Source organism: Rhinopithecus roxellana, chromosome 12 (assembly GCF_007565055.1).
Source record: "Rhinopithecus roxellana isolate Shanxi Qingling chromosome 12, ASM756505v1, whole genome shotgun sequence".
Classification (NCBI taxonomy): domain Eukaryota; kingdom Metazoa; phylum Chordata; class Mammalia; order Primates; family Cercopithecidae; genus Rhinopithecus; species Rhinopithecus roxellana.
In genome coordinates, this window is record NC_044560.1 from 118,141,623 (window position 1) to 118,159,386 (window position 17,764).

Here is a 17,764-nt window from a genome sequence, read left to right on the forward strand (position 1 = left end):
AGCCCCATCTCTACTAAAAATAAAAAAATTAGCTGGGCATGGTGGCACACGGCTCTTATCCCAAGTACTGGAGAGGCTGAGGCAGGAGAATCACTTGAACCCGGGAGGTGGAGGTTGTAGTGAGCCAAGATTGCCCCACTGCACTCCAGTCCAGGCGACAAAGTAAGACTCTGGGCTAAGGCGGGAGAATCTCTACACTCCAGCCTGGGTGATAGAGTGGGACTCGGTCTCAAAAACAAACAGAAAAAGAAATAAACTGGGAGGCTTCAGACATAGAAAATTATTTCTCATGAATTTGGAGAGTGGGAAATCCACGAGCAAGGTGCCAGGCAAATTGTTCCTGGTGAGAGCCTTCATCATTGTTTAGCCCAGCCATCTTCCTGCCATGTCCTGACATGGTGGAAAGAGGAACAGGAAATGAGCTCTTTAATATCTCTTTTTATAAAAGCACGAGTCCTATTCATGAGTCGTCAACACCCATGACCAGATTCTCTCAAAGGCCCCATCTGCAGGAACATTCTATTGGAGAATAAGCACTCTGAACATGGCTTTTGGCCAATAAGAACATTCAGACCAGGGAGCCTGCATCATATTGTTTGTTTTTATTGTGCATCTTGTTATGTACAATGTTTTCTCTGATCTCAGTTTACAAATTTTCCCAGTGCACATTCTATGTTTTATATTTTATGCTAGTGAACTAGATAACTAAGGGCAATGCATGTATTTAGAATTGCTGTATTTCCTGGCTATTTCATAATTGTAGCTGTGACATCATAATTGCACCCTCTGACACTGTTAGTCAATTCTTTTTTTTTTTTTTTTTTTTTTTTTTTTTTTTTTTTTTTTGAGACGGAGTCTCGCTCTGCCGCCCAGGCTGGAGTGCAATGGCCGGATCTCAGCTCACTGCAAGCCGCACCTCCTGGGTTCACGCCATTCTCCTGCCTCAGCCTCCCAAGTAGCTGGAACTACAGGCGCCGCCACGTCGCCCGGCTAGCTTTTTGTATTTTTTAGTAGAGACGGGGTTTCACAGTGTTAGCCAGGATGGTCGCGATCTCCTGACCTCGTGATCCGCCCGTCTCGGCCTCCCAAAGTGCTGGGATTACAGGCTTGAGCCACCGCGCCCGGCCTTTTTTTTTTTTTTTTTTGAGACGAAGTCTCACCCTTTCACTCAGGCTGGAGGGCAATGGTGCGATCTTGGCTCACTACAACCTTGGCCCGCTAGGTTCAAACGGTGCTCCTGCCTCCGCCTCCCAAGTAGCTGAGATTACAGGTGCACGCCACCATGCCCAGCTAATGTTTTTGTATTTTTAGTAGAGTTAGGGATTCACCATGTTGGCCAGGCTACTCTCGAAATCCTGACCTCATGATCTGCCCACCTTGACCTCACAAAGTGCTGGGATTACGGCGTGAGCCACCGTGCCCTGCCGTTAGTTAATTCCTATTCCTTATAATGCTGTGTATTTTTTTGACCTCATACATCAGAAGGTAGTGATCTTAACATATATTTCAGTTCTTTTTTTTTTTTTTTTTTTTTTTTTTTTTGAGACAGAGTCTTGCTCTGTCATCCAGGCTGGAGTGCAGTGGCCGAATCTCAGCTCACTGCAAGCTCCGCCTCCTGGGTTTACACCATTCTCCTGCCTCAGCCTCCCAAGTAGCTGGGACTACAGGCGCCCGCCACCTTGCCCAGCTAGTTTTTTGTATTTTTTAGTACAGACGGGGTTTCACCGTGTTAGCCAGGATGGTCTTGATCTCCTGACCTCGTGATCCACCTGTCTTGGCCTCCCAAAGTGCTGGGATTACAGGCTTGAGCCACCGCGCCTGGCCGTATTTCAGTTCTTATATTGTGTGCTGGTGGTAAATAGAAGTTGTGGCTTTTTTCTTAACAGGGAGTTGTTTGGAATTCTGCAGGTTGTATAAATGTACTTGTTATTTGCTTGCTAGTTTTATGGGTTACAATATTTTACTAACTAATTTTTATGATTGTACATAAGGCTTTTCGGTATGTGGTATGCAACATAACTGACACAGTCCACTAGTTAATGTCACTTTTTTTTTTTTTTTTTTTGAGATGGAGTTTCACTCTTGTTGCCCAGGCTGGAGTGCAATGGCGTGATCTTGGCTCGCTGCAACCTCCACCTCTTGCGTTCAAGTGATTTTTCTGCCTTAGCCTTCCCGAGTAGCGGGTATTACAGGCATGAGCCACCACACCCAGCTAATTTTGTATTCTTAGTAGAGATGGGGTTTCTCCATGTTCGTCAGGCTGGTCTCAAAGTCCTGACCTCAGGTGATCCACCTGCCTCGGCCTCCCAAAGTGCTAGGATTATAGGTGTGAGCCACCGCACCCGGCATTAATGTCACATTAACTAGGGCACTGTGGCTTATGCCTGCAATCCCAGGACTTTGGGAAGCTGAGGCAGGTGGATCATTGAGGTCAAAAGTTCAAGGCCAGCCTGGCCAAAATGGTGAAACCCTATATCTACTAAAATTACAAAAATTAGCCAAGCATGCTGGCACATGCCTGTAATCCCAGGTACTCAGGAGGCTGAGGCAAGAGAATGGCTTGAACTCAAAAGGTGGAGGTTGCAGTGAGCCGAGATCGGGCCATGGCACTCCAGCAACAAAGTGAAACTTCATCTCAAAAATATAAAAATACAAACTTAAAAAAAAAAGTCACAATGTGCCTTTTCTGCATAGATACAGGTAATTTTATGACAGTTATTCAGGAAAATATTGTATTAACTTTTTTTTTTTTGAGATAAAGTCTCACTTTTTCACCCAGGCTGAAGCACAGTGGTGCGATCTCAGCTCACTGCAACCTCTGCCTCTTGGGTTCAAGCAATTCTTGTGCCTCAGCCTCCTGAGTAGCTGGGACTACAGACGTAGGCCACCACACCTGGCTAAATTTTGTAATCTTTTCTTATCTTCTCAGTGCTATGATTGTTTGACAATATAGAATTTCCATTGATTTTGGTTATTCTTACATGAGCTTGTTGTGGATTGTTTACCAATACCGTATATCCTGTGGTCCTTTAGCATTTATTTGCATACAGTAAATATGCTGTAAATATGAAGAATATATACTTTTTATTGATTGACAGTGATATGTTTTTTGCAAACTGTTAGACACTTTAGGGTCACAGTGGAAAAATACTCCTGACTTTAGGCTTACACACATTTGTGCCCTGTCAGTGTTTTGTCATGATACTGGAAATAAGCTTCCATAGAAATGATTTGAAGCACATGTAATAGCCCTTTATTTATTAAAGAATCTTACTCCTTTTGTGTTCCTAAACTTTGAAGATCATGTTTGGGAAGTTTAAAATAAGTATTTTTTGTGTCATATTTACACATTTCAGTATGATTTACCATCTGTACACCTACTGGTGTTTATATTTTGTAGATATCTCTTCCAAATGCATGATGGAGTTCTTGTCAACTGCACAAAGCAATAGAGAAGTGATCCACACAGGAACATTGGAAAGACATGAAAGTCATCACATTGGAGACTTTTGCTTTCAGGAAATTGAGAAAGATATTCATAACTTTGAGTTTCAGTGGCAAGAAGATGAAAGAAATAGCCATGAAGCACCCATGACAAAAATCAAAAAGTTGACTGGTAGTACAGACCGATATGATCAAAGGCATGCTGGAAACAAGCCTATTAAAGATCAGCTTGGATCAAGCTTTCATTCACATCTGCCTGAACTGCACATATTTCAGACTGAAGGGAAAATTGGTAGCCAAGTCGAGAAGTCTATCAATGATGCTTCCTCAGTTCCAACATCTCAAATAATTTCTTGTAGACCCAAAACCTGTATTTCTAATAACTATGGGAATAATTTCGTGAATTCTTCATTACTCACACAAAAACAGGAGGTACACATGAGAGAAAAGTCTTTCCAATGTAATGAGAGTGGCAAAGCCTTTAATTGTAGCTCACTCTTAAGGAAACATCAGATAATCCATTTAGGAGAGATACAATATAAATGTGATGTATGTGGCAGGCTCTTTAATCGGAAGCGAAACCTTACATGCCATCGTAGATGTCACACTGGTGAGAAACCTCACAGATGTAATGAGTGTGGCAAGTCCTTCAGCCAGATGTATTCCCTTACATGCCATCGTAGACTTCATACTGGAGAGAAACCTTACAAATGTGAAGAATGTGACAAAGCTTTCAGTTTCAAATCAAACCTTAAAAGACATAGGAGAATTCATGCTGGAGAGAAACCTTACAAATGTAATGAGTGTGGCAAGAACTTTAGTCAGACATCATCCCTTACATGCCATCGTAGACTTCATACTGGAGAGAAACCTTACAAGTGTAATGAGTGTGGCAAGACCTTTAGTCGGAAGTCATCCCTTACATGCCATCGTAGACTCCATACTGGAGAGAAACCTTACAAGTGTAATGAGTGTGGCAAGACGTTTAGTCAGGAGTTAACCCTTAAATGCCATCGTAGACTTCATACTGGAGAGAAACCTTACAAGTGTAATGAATGTGGCAAAGTTTTTAATAAAAAAGCGAACCTTGCACGTCATCATAGACTTCATACTGGAGAGAAACCCTACAAGTGTACTGAGTGTGTCAAGACATTCAGTCGAAATTCAGCCCTCGTAATTCATAAGGCTATTCATATTGGAGAGAAAGGTTACAAATGTAATGAGTGTGGCAAGAAGTTCAGTCGAATTTCAGCCCTTGTAATTCATACAGCAGTTCATACTGGAGAGAAACCTTACAAGTGTAATGAATGTGGCAAGGGTTTTAATCGAAAAGCACACCTTGTATGTCATCATAGACTTCATACTGGAGAGAAACCCTACAAGTGTAATGAATGTGGCAAGGTTTTTAATCGAAAAACACACCTTGCACATCATCATAGACTTCATACTGGAGATAAACCTTACAAGTGTAATGAATGTGGCAAGGTTTTTAATCAAAAAGCACACCTTGCACGTCATCATAGACTTCATACTGGAGAGAAACCTTACAAGTGTAATGAATGTGGCAAGGTTTTTAATCAAAAAGCGAACCTTGCACGTCATCATAGACTTCATACTGGAGAGAAACCTTACAAGTTTAGTGAGTGTGGCAAAGTTTTTAATTGAAAAGGAAAGCTTGCACATCATAATACAATTCATACTGGAAAGAAACCTTACAAGTGCAATGAGTGTGGCAAGACCTTCCATCACAATTCAGTCTTTGTAGTTCATAATTCATACTGGAGAGAAACCTTACAAGTGTAATGAATGTTACAAAATTTTTAATCAAAAAGCAAATCTTGCATGTCATCATAGACTTCATAGTGGAGAGAAACCTTAGAAATGTGAAGCATGTGACCAAGTTTACAGTAGCAAATCAAGCCTCGAAAGACAGGAGAATTCATACTGGAGAGAAAGCTTACAAAGGTGAAGAATGTGACAAAGTTTTCAGTCACAATTCAAACCATGAAAGACATAAAAGTTCATAATGGAGAGAAACCATAAAATTGTAAGAGTTTGTGTCAAGGCTTTCAGGCGTGATTCACACCTGGTACAACATACTAGAATTTATACTGGAGAGAACCCTTACAAGCATAATAAGTCTGGCAGAGCCTTAATGAGCAGTCAACACTTATTCACCATCAGGCACTCCATGATGAAGGAAACTTTACTAATGTAATGATTGTCACCAAGGCTTCAGTAAGGCTACAACCGCTGCAAATCATTGGAGAACCCATAATGAAGAGAGATCATACAAGTGTAATAATTGGCAAATTTTTCAGACATCGGCCATACCTTGCAGTTCATTGGCAAACACATACTGGAGAGAAACCTTACAAATGTCATCATTGAGGCAGGGTCTTCAGTCATGCTTCATCGTATGCAAAACATAGGAGAATTCATACAGGAGAGAAACCTTACAAGTGTGATGATTGTGGCAAAGCCTTTACTTCACGTTCACACCTCATTACACATCAGAGAATCCATACTGGACAGAAATCTTACAAATGGCATCAGTGTGGCAAGGTTTTCAGGCCGACTTCACTCCTTGCAGAATATCAGAAAATTCATTTTTGAGGTAATTGTTCCAAATGCAATGAGTATAGCAAACCATCAAGCATTAATTGACATTAAAGTGTTTATGTTAAGAGGACTGGGCCAGCCGCAGTGTCTCATGCCTGTAATCCCAGCATTTTGGGAGGCCAAGGCAGGTAGATCACTTGAGGTCAGGAGTTTCAGATCAGTCTGACCAACGGACATGAACCACTTTTCCCAGTTTGCTTTTTGTTCTTTAACAAAAACTGATAGGGATTTTTATGGGTATTGTGTTGAATCTAAATCACATTGGGTTATATAATTATTTAACAACATTAATTTTTCCAAACCATCAATATGGGTTATATCTCTGTATATGTTTTTAATCATATTGATCTATGTTTGTAGATATCAAGGTACAAACTTCTCACCTTTTTACTTTTATTCCTAAGTATTTCTTTAAGTTCTCTAGCAAATGGAAGTGTTTTTCAATTTTGTTTTAAAATTGTTTATTGTTAATGTATGGAAATTCAACTAATTTTTGGTGCTGATATTGTATTGTGCAGATACACTGAATGTATTTGTTAGTTCCAGTAGTATTTTGACTGACTCTGTGATTTTCTACACAGAAGATCGTGTCATCTACAAACAAATATAATTTGACTTCTTTCTTTCTGATTTGGATGGGTTTGATTTCTTTTGCTATTTCATTGCTCTGGCTAGGACAGCCACTATTGATTGAATAGAAGGGGCGAGAGCATTCTTGCATCATGTGAGATCCTACAGGAAAAGCATTCCATGGTCCTTGCCTCGTTATCTACTCGTTGGTCATTTCATGGATGGTCTTTCTATTGTTGAAGTAAATTTCCTTTTCTATCTATTTTGTTTAGGATTTCCATGATGAATGGATGTTGAATTTTGTGAAATACTTTTTCCCCAACTATTGAGATGATGTGGTTTTCATCTTTCATTTTGTTCAAGTGAAATATCACATTGATTTGCTTGAATATGTTGAACCATCCTTGCATTCCAGAAATAAGTGGCACTTGAATATCTGCAATCCTTTCTATATCCTCTTGAATACAGTTTGCTAGTACAAGGGATCTTCAAGAAGTTCATGGAAAAATATGTATTTTGCATATTAAGAGAAAAATCGTGTGTGAATTTCCCAGTTTTTGCACCAAAATAAACTGGTACAAATCTGTTATAACATGTCTGAAGAGGATCTAGTTTGAGGCACTCAGAAGGATAAGACATGAGTTTGAAAAGAGACTCTATCTGCTGGACGCAGTGGCTCATGCCTGTAATCCCAGCACTTTGGGAGGCCAAGGCAGGCAGATCACCTGAGAGAGATCTGAGTTTGAGACCAGCCTCGCCAACATGGAGAAACACCGTCTCTACTAAAAATACAAAATTAGCCAGGCGTGGTGGCGCACGCCTGTAGTCCCAGCTACTCTGGAGGCTGAGGCAGGAGAATGGCTTGAACCCGAGAGGCAGAGATTGCTGTGAGCCAAGATTGTGCCATTGCACTCCAGCCTGGTCAACAAGAGCGAAACTCCGTCTCCAAAAAAAGAGAGACTCTATCAAAGCAATATAAATCCTGCTAAAATTGAAACAAAAAGAAGCATCAAATTTACAATGAGACCAGATGCCGTGGCTCAGGCCTGTAATCCCAGCACTTTCAGAGGCCGAGACAGGTGGGTCATGTGAGCCCAGGTATTCAAGACCAGCCTGGGCAACATGGTGAAATCCCCTTGTCTACAAAAAATACAAACATTAGCTGGGCATGGTGGCATATGCGTGCAGGGCCAGCTGCTGTTGAGTCTGCGGTGGGAGGATGGCTCAAGCCTGGGAGGTCAAGGCTGCAGTGAGCTGTGATCATGCCACTGCACTGTAGCATGGGTGATGGAGCAAGATACTGGCTCAAAAAAAGAATACTTATGGTAAGATTTGGGTGGAGGAATAATGAAATCATTGATGCTTTATGAAAAGTTTATGGAGACGATGCGTAAAAGAAATCAACAGTTTGTAAATGGATAACTTACTTTGAGTTGGGACAAGACAATGTTGAAGGTGATGCATGGAGTGGCAGGCACTGCATCCACATCAGTTTTTTTGTTTGTTTTTGTTTTGTTTTGTTTTGTTTTTGAGATGGTGTTTCGCTCTGTCTCCCAGGCTGGAATGCAGTGGCGCGATCTTGGCTCACTGCAACCTCTGCCTCCCAGGTTCAAGTGATTATCCTGTCTCTGCCTCCTTAGTAGCTGGGACTACAGGCATCCGCACCACATCAGCTAATTTTTGTATTTTTAGTAAGACGGGGTTTCACCATATTGGCAAGGCTGGTCTTGAACTCTTGACCTCGCCATCCGCCCGCCTCAGCCTCCCAAAGTGCGGGGATTACAGACGTGAGCCACCGTGCCCCCTCCACATCAGTTTTACAAAAAAAAAAAAAAAAAAAAAAAAATCTTGTTTGTGCCACAATGAAGAGGACTGACAGGTAACAGCAGAAACAATAATCAGGAGTTCAAGAACAGGCTGGTTAACATGGTGAAAACCCATCTCTACTAAAAATACAAAAATTAGCTGGGTATGGTGGCGGGCGCCTATAATCCCAGTTACTTAGAAGGCTGAGGCCAGAGAATCACTTGAACCCGGGAGGCGAAGGTTGCAGTGAGCCAAGATGGTGCCATTGCACTCCAGCCTGGGCTACAAGAGTGAAAATTTGTCTCAAAAAAAAAAAAAAAAAAAAAAAAGATGTCAAGCCCCTTCTCTTCCTCTCCTCTCGTGGTTGTGTACTTGACCCCGCTTCTCGCCAGATCTTCTCACAGGACTTTCAGGATTAAGCGATTCCTGGCCAAGAAACAAAAGCAAAATCGTTCCATTCCCCAGTGGATTTAGATGAAAACTGGTAAGAAAATCAGGTACAACTCCAAAAGGAGACATCGGAGAAGAACCAAGCTGGGTCTATAAGGAAGTGCACATGAGATGGCACACATATTTATGCTGTCTGGGCGTCACAATCATGTTACCATATCAAGCTGAAAATGTCACCACTATCTGGAGAGTTGGACGTGTTTTATTGGGAATATATTTTTTCTCTCTGAATCTGTTATGAACCCATTGGTTGGCTGCGTTTAGTAATAAATATGTGAGACTTTTCATTTCAAAATAAAAAAGGGAAATTATATAATTCCATAGAGTACCTTAATTTCTGTATTGCCTTTTATTTTTATTTTTATTTTTTATTTTTTGAGATCAAGAATCCACTGGGTTCGGTGGATCACACCTGTGGTCCTGGCACTTTGAGAGGCTGAGGTGGGAGGATTGCTTGAGACTGGGAGTCTCCTGGGAATCTTCTTGTCTCTCCTAACCCAATTCATGACAGATCCTTGGACTTTACTGTTATGGAAAATCTATATAAAGCAGTATCAGTGTGTCAAAGCATTATGTCTGTCACAAGCTCGTGAAAGGAAAATAAAAATTACTAATTCAAAGAGAAAGGTCAACCTGAGAACTGCATCAGAAAAACCTGCCTCCTGTTTTATTTCTAAATGAGATAGCTACAAAGACGAAAATAAAGCTACATAGAGGCCGGGCACGGTGGCTCACACCTGTAATCCCAGCACTTTTGGAAGCCGAGGTGGGTTGATCACTTGAGGTTGGGACTTTGAGACCAGCCTGACTAACATGGAGATACCCTGTCTCTACTAAAAACATAAAAATCAGCAGGGTGCGGTGGTGTATGCCTGTAATCCCAGCTACTTGGGAGGCTGAGGCAGGAGAATCGCTTGAACTCAGGAGATGGAGCTTGCAGTGAGCCAAGATCACACCACTGCACTCCAGCCTGGGTGACAGAGTGAGACTCCATCTCAAACCAAAAAAATTCCAGCAAATATCATATAATAATTCTTTGCCACGGAAGAGAATCAGTTATGGTAAGTTCCTACCTGGAAATCAAAATGTGAGTTTCTACTCTGTCTTCAGGTGCCTTCCCAGAGATGCCCCCAAATTTTCTTACAGCAGTGGGGATATGGGATGGACTGACGCCCCGCGAAAAGCCCATATAAAGCAGTTCCCATTTCCCTCCACAAACTGCGGGCTCCCAGTGAAAACTACCTTAGATTTTCGTGCAAATCCCATTCTTTTCTGGCCTTCTACAGGATGACAGGGGCCTAGAGGAGGCGGTACTGGGTGGAGTTACCTGGGTGCCCATTTGTTGGGATGTGGTATTTTATGGCTACTCGCAAGGTCTGTTATCAGTTGTCTGTCTTGGGGAGAATGTGCAGTCACCATGGTGCAATAATAATCTATCCAAGGACCACACAGGTCACCACAGGTGCTCAATCAGCGTGATCCACATGCTGTGATGTGTGCTCTGGCAGGAAACAGATGGACACAGTCCTGTCGATGTGTGAACAGGAGTGTTGCAATGACATGGTTTATTCACAATCACCATGGAATCTGATGTGGCGTTTTAAAAAATGCATTGATCTATTGCAACTGGTATGTCGAGGCAGGCAGATCACCTGAGGTCAGGAGTTTGAGACCAGCCTGACCAACATGGTGAAACCCCTTCTCTACTAAAAATACAAAAGTAGCTGGGCGTGGTTGTGCACGCCTGTAATCCCAGCTATTAGGGAGGCTGAGGCGGGAGAATCACTTGAACCCGGGAGGCGGAGGTTGCCATGAGCTGAGATTATACCATTGCACTCCTGCTGGGCAACAAGAGTGAAACTCCATCTTCAAAACAAAACAAAACAAACCCATCACTGACTGAGGACAGCTACTGAATTAGACAGATACGTAACTCTGTAAATTTATATTTAAATATTGAGTAATGAACAGAATATCTGAATGGTGTGTATATACATATATATTTTGTATGTGATTTCAGATGCAGTTTTAGATATTCTATGAAATTGTGTAGGGTAAGGATACACCTCAAACTGATGAAAATTATTATGTCGATATAAATGGTTACTTTTTATTTTAGTGTTTAAATGTTTTATCGTTACATTTGTTCAGGTGTGTATTAATTTTCTATTTATGAATTGCCACAGTTTACCAGCCATTTACTATAGCACTCATTTATTTTCTCACAGCTCATGGATGAGAAATGTGTCGGGTTTTTCTGGGTACTCTGTCTGGTCTCACAAGGCCAAAATCAAAGTCAGAGCCATGGGCTGTATTCTGGAGACTGTGGGGGCAGAATTTCCTTCTAAGCTCATTCGGATTGTTGTCAGAATTCATTTCTTTCTCCTGGTCCCCATATATTCAAAATCCAGCACGTGAAATCACCCTCACGCTCCTGGGTCCTAACTTCCTCCTCTACTGCATCTCTCTGACATACATTTCTGCTTCAAGGCCACATAGGACCCACCCAGATAATCCAGGATAACTTTATTTTCTTTTTCTTTTCTTCTTCTTCTTTTTTTTTTTTTTTTTTGAGACTGAGTCTTGATCTGTCAACGAGGCTGGAGTGCGGTGGCGCGATCTCTGCTCATTGCTACATCCGCCTCCAGGTTCAAGCGATTCTCCTCCTTCAGCCTCCAGAGTAGCTGGGATTACAGGCACTCGTCACCACTCCCAGCTAATTTTTGTATTTTTTAGTAGAGACGGGGTTTCACCATGTCAGCCAGACTAGTCTTAAACTCCTGACCTCAAGGGATCTGCCGGCCTGGGCCTCCCAAAATGCTGGGATTACACACAGGTTTTCTCTTTCAAAGTCAAATGAAGCCGGGCATGGTGGTGGTGCCTATAATCTCAGCTACTGAGGAGGCTGACGTAGGAGGAACGCTTGAACCCGAGAGGCTGAGGATGCAGTGAGCCAAGATCATGCCACTACACTCCAGCCTGGTGGACAGAACCAGACTCGGTCTCAAAAAAAAAAAAAAAAATCAAATGACTGGTAACCTTCATTAATCAGTAAATTACCAGCCAATTTCCTTTTGGCAGGTAACAGCATAAACACAGGAGTAGTACCAGGAGTTGGAGACCTGGCTACAACATTATAGGACCAGTAAACTAATTTTGCACTGAGAAAGTAATTTGTCAATCTAGCTAGAAAATTATTACCATTTGGGATATTTCTGTTAAGAGAAATTGGTATACTATATATTGCTGAACTATATTGGTGATATTTAACATATAACTAAACATCAATATAATTATATAGTAATATGTATTTAAATATTGGTAAACTATATGTTTCTATGAAATTATAATTTGGTATTCAGTTATGCTCACAAGTTGATTGATTAATTGATTGATTTCATTATTTTTTTTCTGAGACCAAGTCTTGCTCTGTAGTCCAGGCTGAGGAGCAGTGTTGCGATCTCGGCTCACTGCAACTTCTGCCTCCCGGGTTCAAGCAATTCTCCTCTCTCAGCCTTCCAAGTAGCTGGGATTATGGGCAAACGCCAGCACGCCCAACTAATTTTTATATTTTTAGTAGAGACGGGATTTCATCATCTTGGCCAGGCTGTTCTTGAACTCCTGACCTCAGGTGATCTGCCTGCCTAGGCCTCCCAAAGTGCTAGGATTACAGGCATGAGCCACCACACCTGGCCATATCTGGACTTCTTATATACCTCCTTCTACTGCGGACTCTACCTGTCAAACTGAAATACAAAATACTCACGTGACCCATCCTTCTGTCTGGATGGTGAGCTCAAAGGGTGCTGGTCATGCCAGTCAGTATTTATTATATGAGAGGGCAGCAGCCAGGCTGCTAGACATGGGCTTGTGGTTCTGTGACCTCACCTGCTCTCACAATTGCAATGAGCATTTTACCTGTCACAGCTATGACAGTGCAGTCCTAGGAAGCTATTCTGTTTTTTAAACTTTTTCTCCATTGTAATTACCAAGAAAACATTTACCGATTCCTAGATAGCATCTCCAAAGGGATTTTGGAGTGTCTTCTCCTTGATTCCTGGAGGCAGAGAGGGTCTCACAAGAAGGAAGCAGGAAATACTGAGCTCTGGTATGTCAGGGACTGAACGCACACCAGGTATGTCTCAGTGGATTCTCTGAATCCCAGAGAAATCTTTCCACCCAAAGTAGGTTTCCTTATAATATTCAGACCTTTGATGGTTTAGGTTATATGCAGATAAATGGAATCAGGCAACGTACCTAAGAAGGATTTTGAGAGATTAAAAAAAAAGTAAAAGGAAGAACATGAAGCCATTAGTTCACATTAGAAATTTTGGAACTCGCCGCTCTGTCTTCCAGAAAATAGACCTAAAGACAGTTATACCATTCAACCCAGCAATCCCGTTACTGGATATATGCCTAAAGGAATATAAATTGTTCTATTATAAAGACACATGCATGTGTATGTTCGTTGCAGCACTATTGACAATAGCAAACATGAAGTCAACTAAAATGTCCATGACTTGGTGAACTGGATAAAGAAAATGTGGTACCTATACACCATGGAATACTATGCAGCCATACAAAAGAATGAGATCGTGTCCTTTCCAGGGACATGGATGGAGTTGGAGGCCATTTTCCTTAGCAAACTAACCCAGGAACACAAACCCAAATGCCACATGTTCTCATTTGTAAGTGGGAGGTAAATGACGAGAAGACAGATACGTAGAGGGGAACAACACACACTGTGGCCTATTGGAGGGTGCAGGGTGAAAGAAGGGAGAGGATCAGGAAATATGACTAATGGATACTAGAATTAATACCTGGGTGATGAAATGATCTGTACAACAAACTCCCATGACACACGTTTACCTATGTAACAAACCTGCTCATGTACCCCTGAACTTCAAAGTCTTTTAAAAACGAAGGAAATCTCGACTCTTTCAGAACCTGGACTAGAGATTCATCTTAACTTCCAATGGATCTCCCATTGACAGTCATAGTGAAGTAAGAACAGTAAGACAGGGAAGAGGCAGTGTAAAACCATGGCATAAATTTACCAAGGATAAGCTGAGTGTACTTGAGCAGTCATTTGCACAGAATCCTTATCGTAATTTTACAACCAGGGAAAAACTGGCTGGACAGCCTCTTGTCCCGTGTTTGTAATTGATAACTGGTTTCAAAATAAAAGAGCCAGACTACCACCTAGAGAGAGACACAGAATGTTCGCTGCCGGGAAACGGCATGATTCCTTTGCCGAAGGCCGCCCATTTACAAGAATCCAGGGAAACCAGGTGGAATCTCAGGTGGATGACCCTGAGCAGAACTTCTTGTACCCAGGAAGTTCTACTGGGTGGAACTGGCCACTCCTCCGTGGAGACACAGGGGATTCCCAATTAACATGATGGCTCAAATAACTCTCTAGCCTTATGAATTAAAAGGAAACTAAGCTGTGATTTGGAGTATCCAGGTGACGCAGAAAATGGCCCTTCTCGATTTAGATCAGCATTATTTCCTCATCCTTCTGCATCTCCTCCTCAGTATTCTGAAAGGGACAAGCCTGAGATGGGGGAAAGCCAGCATGCAAGATCCTCGCCTTTGCACTGTGTTCATGGTATGCAGGGAGAGAGGCAGCTTAAAAAAAAAAAAAGAGAGCTTAAAAAAAAAGAAAAGCCTAGATCTGCGTAATTGTATGAGTGTTCTGGGACATACTGTTTATAAAAAATGAAGTTATTGAATAGTTTGATAATACTATAATCATGAAAATAAAGGACAAAGCAGCAAGTAATGATTAAAAGAAGCAAAAATGAAGGAAATCTAATCTCCAAATCTATTTCAATTTATCAAATGCACAAGACCCCATGCCTTACAGATTTAACTTTCCATATATGTTCTATATTAACACCTTTTACAAATCTCGCCTCAACACTTACTGTTTTAGTTAATGTATGTACTCATTAATTGATGAGTATATGAACTGAATATCATGATAATTTAATTTCTACCTGACTCTATTTTATGATCCTCTAGTGTTTCACTTTACGTAGTTGGGACACGATATCAGATTGTCCATTAATTCCTGTGGTAGGTGCCATCGTACTTTCTTTCTTGGCATAAAAAGAATTGAGTCTCTCTGTGGCTGTCCTGATATGGGGTCAATCTTTTAAATCTAATTTAGTCATGAGGCAGATTCCTGTAATTTTATACTCCAATCAGTGGATCTACATTTTATCAAGGTCTTTAAAGATTTATTCATAATTGCTATCAGTCTATGGGGTAATATTGTATACATCAATGGAAACTGGTCAAAACCAAAATTATAAAATTAAATGTCACCTGCGTAAAATACACAGACAAGGTATTAAATAGAAATTGAATATGTATGTTCGTTATTGGAAGAACTCCACTAACTGGCTTTGACAGTAGAGAATGGTGGTTAATGCACTCTGAAACCAGCCCAGACAAGATCAGTCCCCATTCCACCCCAAACACGGTGTGAATTTACACAAATCATGTCATCTCTCTGTGCTTGAGTCCTCTTGGTCTTTATAATGGTGGTGCCTGGCTCATAGATTATGAAGACTAAGGAGGTGAATACACGTCTGTTCTTCATAGCAAAGAGCAATTCATTGCAAATACACTTAAAATGGGACACATCCAAAGATGGCAAACTCTTCATAATAGAAAGTAACTTTATGAAGTATTTCTATTGCATTTCAGCTGACTTTATTATTTATTTATTTACTTATTTATTTTGAGACAGGGTCTCACTTTGTCACCCAGGCTGGTGGGCAGTGGTGGGATCTTGGCTCACTGCAGCCTCAACCTCCTGGGTTCAAGGGATCCTCCCATCTCAGCCCCCACCAAGTACCAGCTGCCTTTTAAATGTCGCTCATGCATCATGTTCCCTGCAGGATCCTGTGTCTCTGAAGATAAGTAGCAGCCTGTGGGAACTGACAGAATGGCTGCTGGGATGTGGCAATGGGAATGATGTTCTTATCGCAGACTGTACTTGGAATCCTGGGGATTTTCTCTCTTATTTACCATTATCTGTTCTTTTACATCCCTGGGTGCAGGTTAAGGTCCACAGATTTGATTATTAAACACCTAATTGTAACCAGCACCTTATTCCTCCTCCCTAGAGGAGTCCCACAGACAATGGCAGCTTTTGGGTTTAGGTATTTCCTGAATGATTCTGGATGTAAATTTCTTTTTTATGTCCACAGAGTGGGCGGGGGAGTGTCCATTGGCAGCACCTGCCTCCTGAGTGTCTTCCAGGCCATCACCATCAGCCCCGGGAGCTCAGGTGGGCAAAGTTTAAAGGGAACGCCCCCAAGCACGCTGGCTCCTGTGTATTCCCCAGCTGGCTCCCCCACATGCTGGTGAATAGCATTGTTCTCATGCACGTGACTGGCAAGCGGCGTAGCAAAAATACCACAAAGACCAAAGGTCTGGGATACTGTTCTGCTGCTCATCACCAGGACACCAGAGAGTCGCGGCACGCGGCACTGCTGTCCTTCCTGATGTGATCTGTCTGGGGCTCGCGCTCTGGGGCAGCAGCTCCATCGTTTGCATCCTGCACAGGCACAAGCAGCGTCTCCCCCACATCCTCCCCTGAGTCCAGAGCTACCAAAACCATCCTCCTGGTGAGCACCTTTGTGTCCTTTTACACTCTGTCTTCACCTTTCAAGTTTGTTTGGGTCTTTTGAGTAATCCCAGTCAGTTGGTGGTGAACATCTCTGCAATGATCAATGCAAGTTTCCCAAATGTCAGCCCCTTTATTCTCATCAGTGGAGACTCCAGTGTATCCAAGCTTTGCTCTGCTTGGCTGAGTACCACAAAACCCCCTAATCTTTTCAGAAACATGTGAATTGTACATGTTTGTACAATGTTTATGTTTCTTCATTGATGTCTATAGACCCATAAACACGGTTGTGAAATGAGGCTTGTTAGTGCTGTGCTGGCCAGCAGGGGTCACTGTTTCCTTCTTTAACTCCTGATCCCTCCCTCCACCCACACCGCACTGGAGCAGCTCTGTGGAAAAAGTGGAATCAGCTTAGAGGTTTCTGGGAGGAAGACACTGAAACGTAAACGTTGTAAGAAAGTAACGGTGTACAAGCACACATGCCTCATCCCCGTGTCCCTTGGAGTAGACGGGGGAATGTGTGCACATGCGAAGTTCTTGCTGCCATTTTCTTGATGAATAATAAAATATGTATTTTCTCATATCCAGAAATCACATGCCCTCAGCCAACATCCATAAACTGACAATCTTACTTGTTGACTTGCAAGTAAGGTTAAAATACAAAACCTTTTGCAAGTTCTGATAGTTCTGGTGATGCTGAGACAGGTATGACTTTGTGTAAGAGGAAGGTAGAAAGATTCTTCGCCGGCGTGGTTAGCAGACAGAAAACCGCTCTCTGGAACAAGCAGCAAATTCTCTCACCCAAACTGGAGTGAAATGAGAGTAAGATTCCTCCACTCTCTAACCCTTAAATGGGGCTGTTGTGTGAGAGGGAGGATTGAAATGAACTGTCCGAATGTGATTTATCTGTTGCTCATTCTCCTGCTAGTAGGAGGAGAAAGAACAAGGAGTCCCCGAAGCTGACACTGAATTCATGGGGTTGAGCTGACAGCGGCCAACAGGCCGTGCTCAACTCTAATGAAACGAGGCTTGTTAGTGCTGCGCTTGCCAGCAGGGGTCACTGTTTCCGTCTGTACCTCCTGATCCCTCCCTCCACCCACACTGCACTGCAGCAGCTCTGTGGATAAAGTGGAATCAGCTTAGAGGTTTTTGGGAGGAAGACACTGAAACTACGTTTTTTCATTTTATTTTGTTTTCATTTTTGTTTTTAGATGGAATCTCACTGTCGCC

General features: G+C 42.1%; 1 protein-coding gene and 2 pseudogenes across 2 annotated transcripts in view; all 3 read left to right on the top strand.

The window, feature by feature from the left end:
- Nucleotides 1–5,178, top strand: part of LOC104676053 (zinc finger protein 813) — a 28,456-nt gene extending 23,278 nt beyond the window's left edge. The window contains exons 3-4 of one of the 2 annotated variants that reach the window (XM_030942065.1): nucleotides 1,550–1,667; nucleotides 3,401–4,285. In XM_030942065.1, the coding sequence (XP_030797925.1) occupies nucleotides 1,550–1,667; nucleotides 3,401–3,452 (170 nt within the window). In that variant the 3' untranslated portion in view covers nucleotides 3,453–4,285. Of the gene's footprint in view, nucleotides 1–1,549; nucleotides 1,668–3,400 lie in introns of both variants that reach the window. The other variant, XM_030942064.1, reaches the window with a different exon arrangement.
- A 262-nt stretch (nucleotides 5,179–5,440) lies between these two features.
- On the top strand, nucleotides 5,441–7,398 carry LOC115900700 (annotated as a pseudogene).
- Nucleotides 7,399–14,111: 6,713 nt separating this feature from the next.
- LOC115900755 lies at nucleotides 14,112–16,759 on the top strand (annotated as a pseudogene).
- Nucleotides 16,760–17,764: the final 1,005 nt, after the last annotated feature.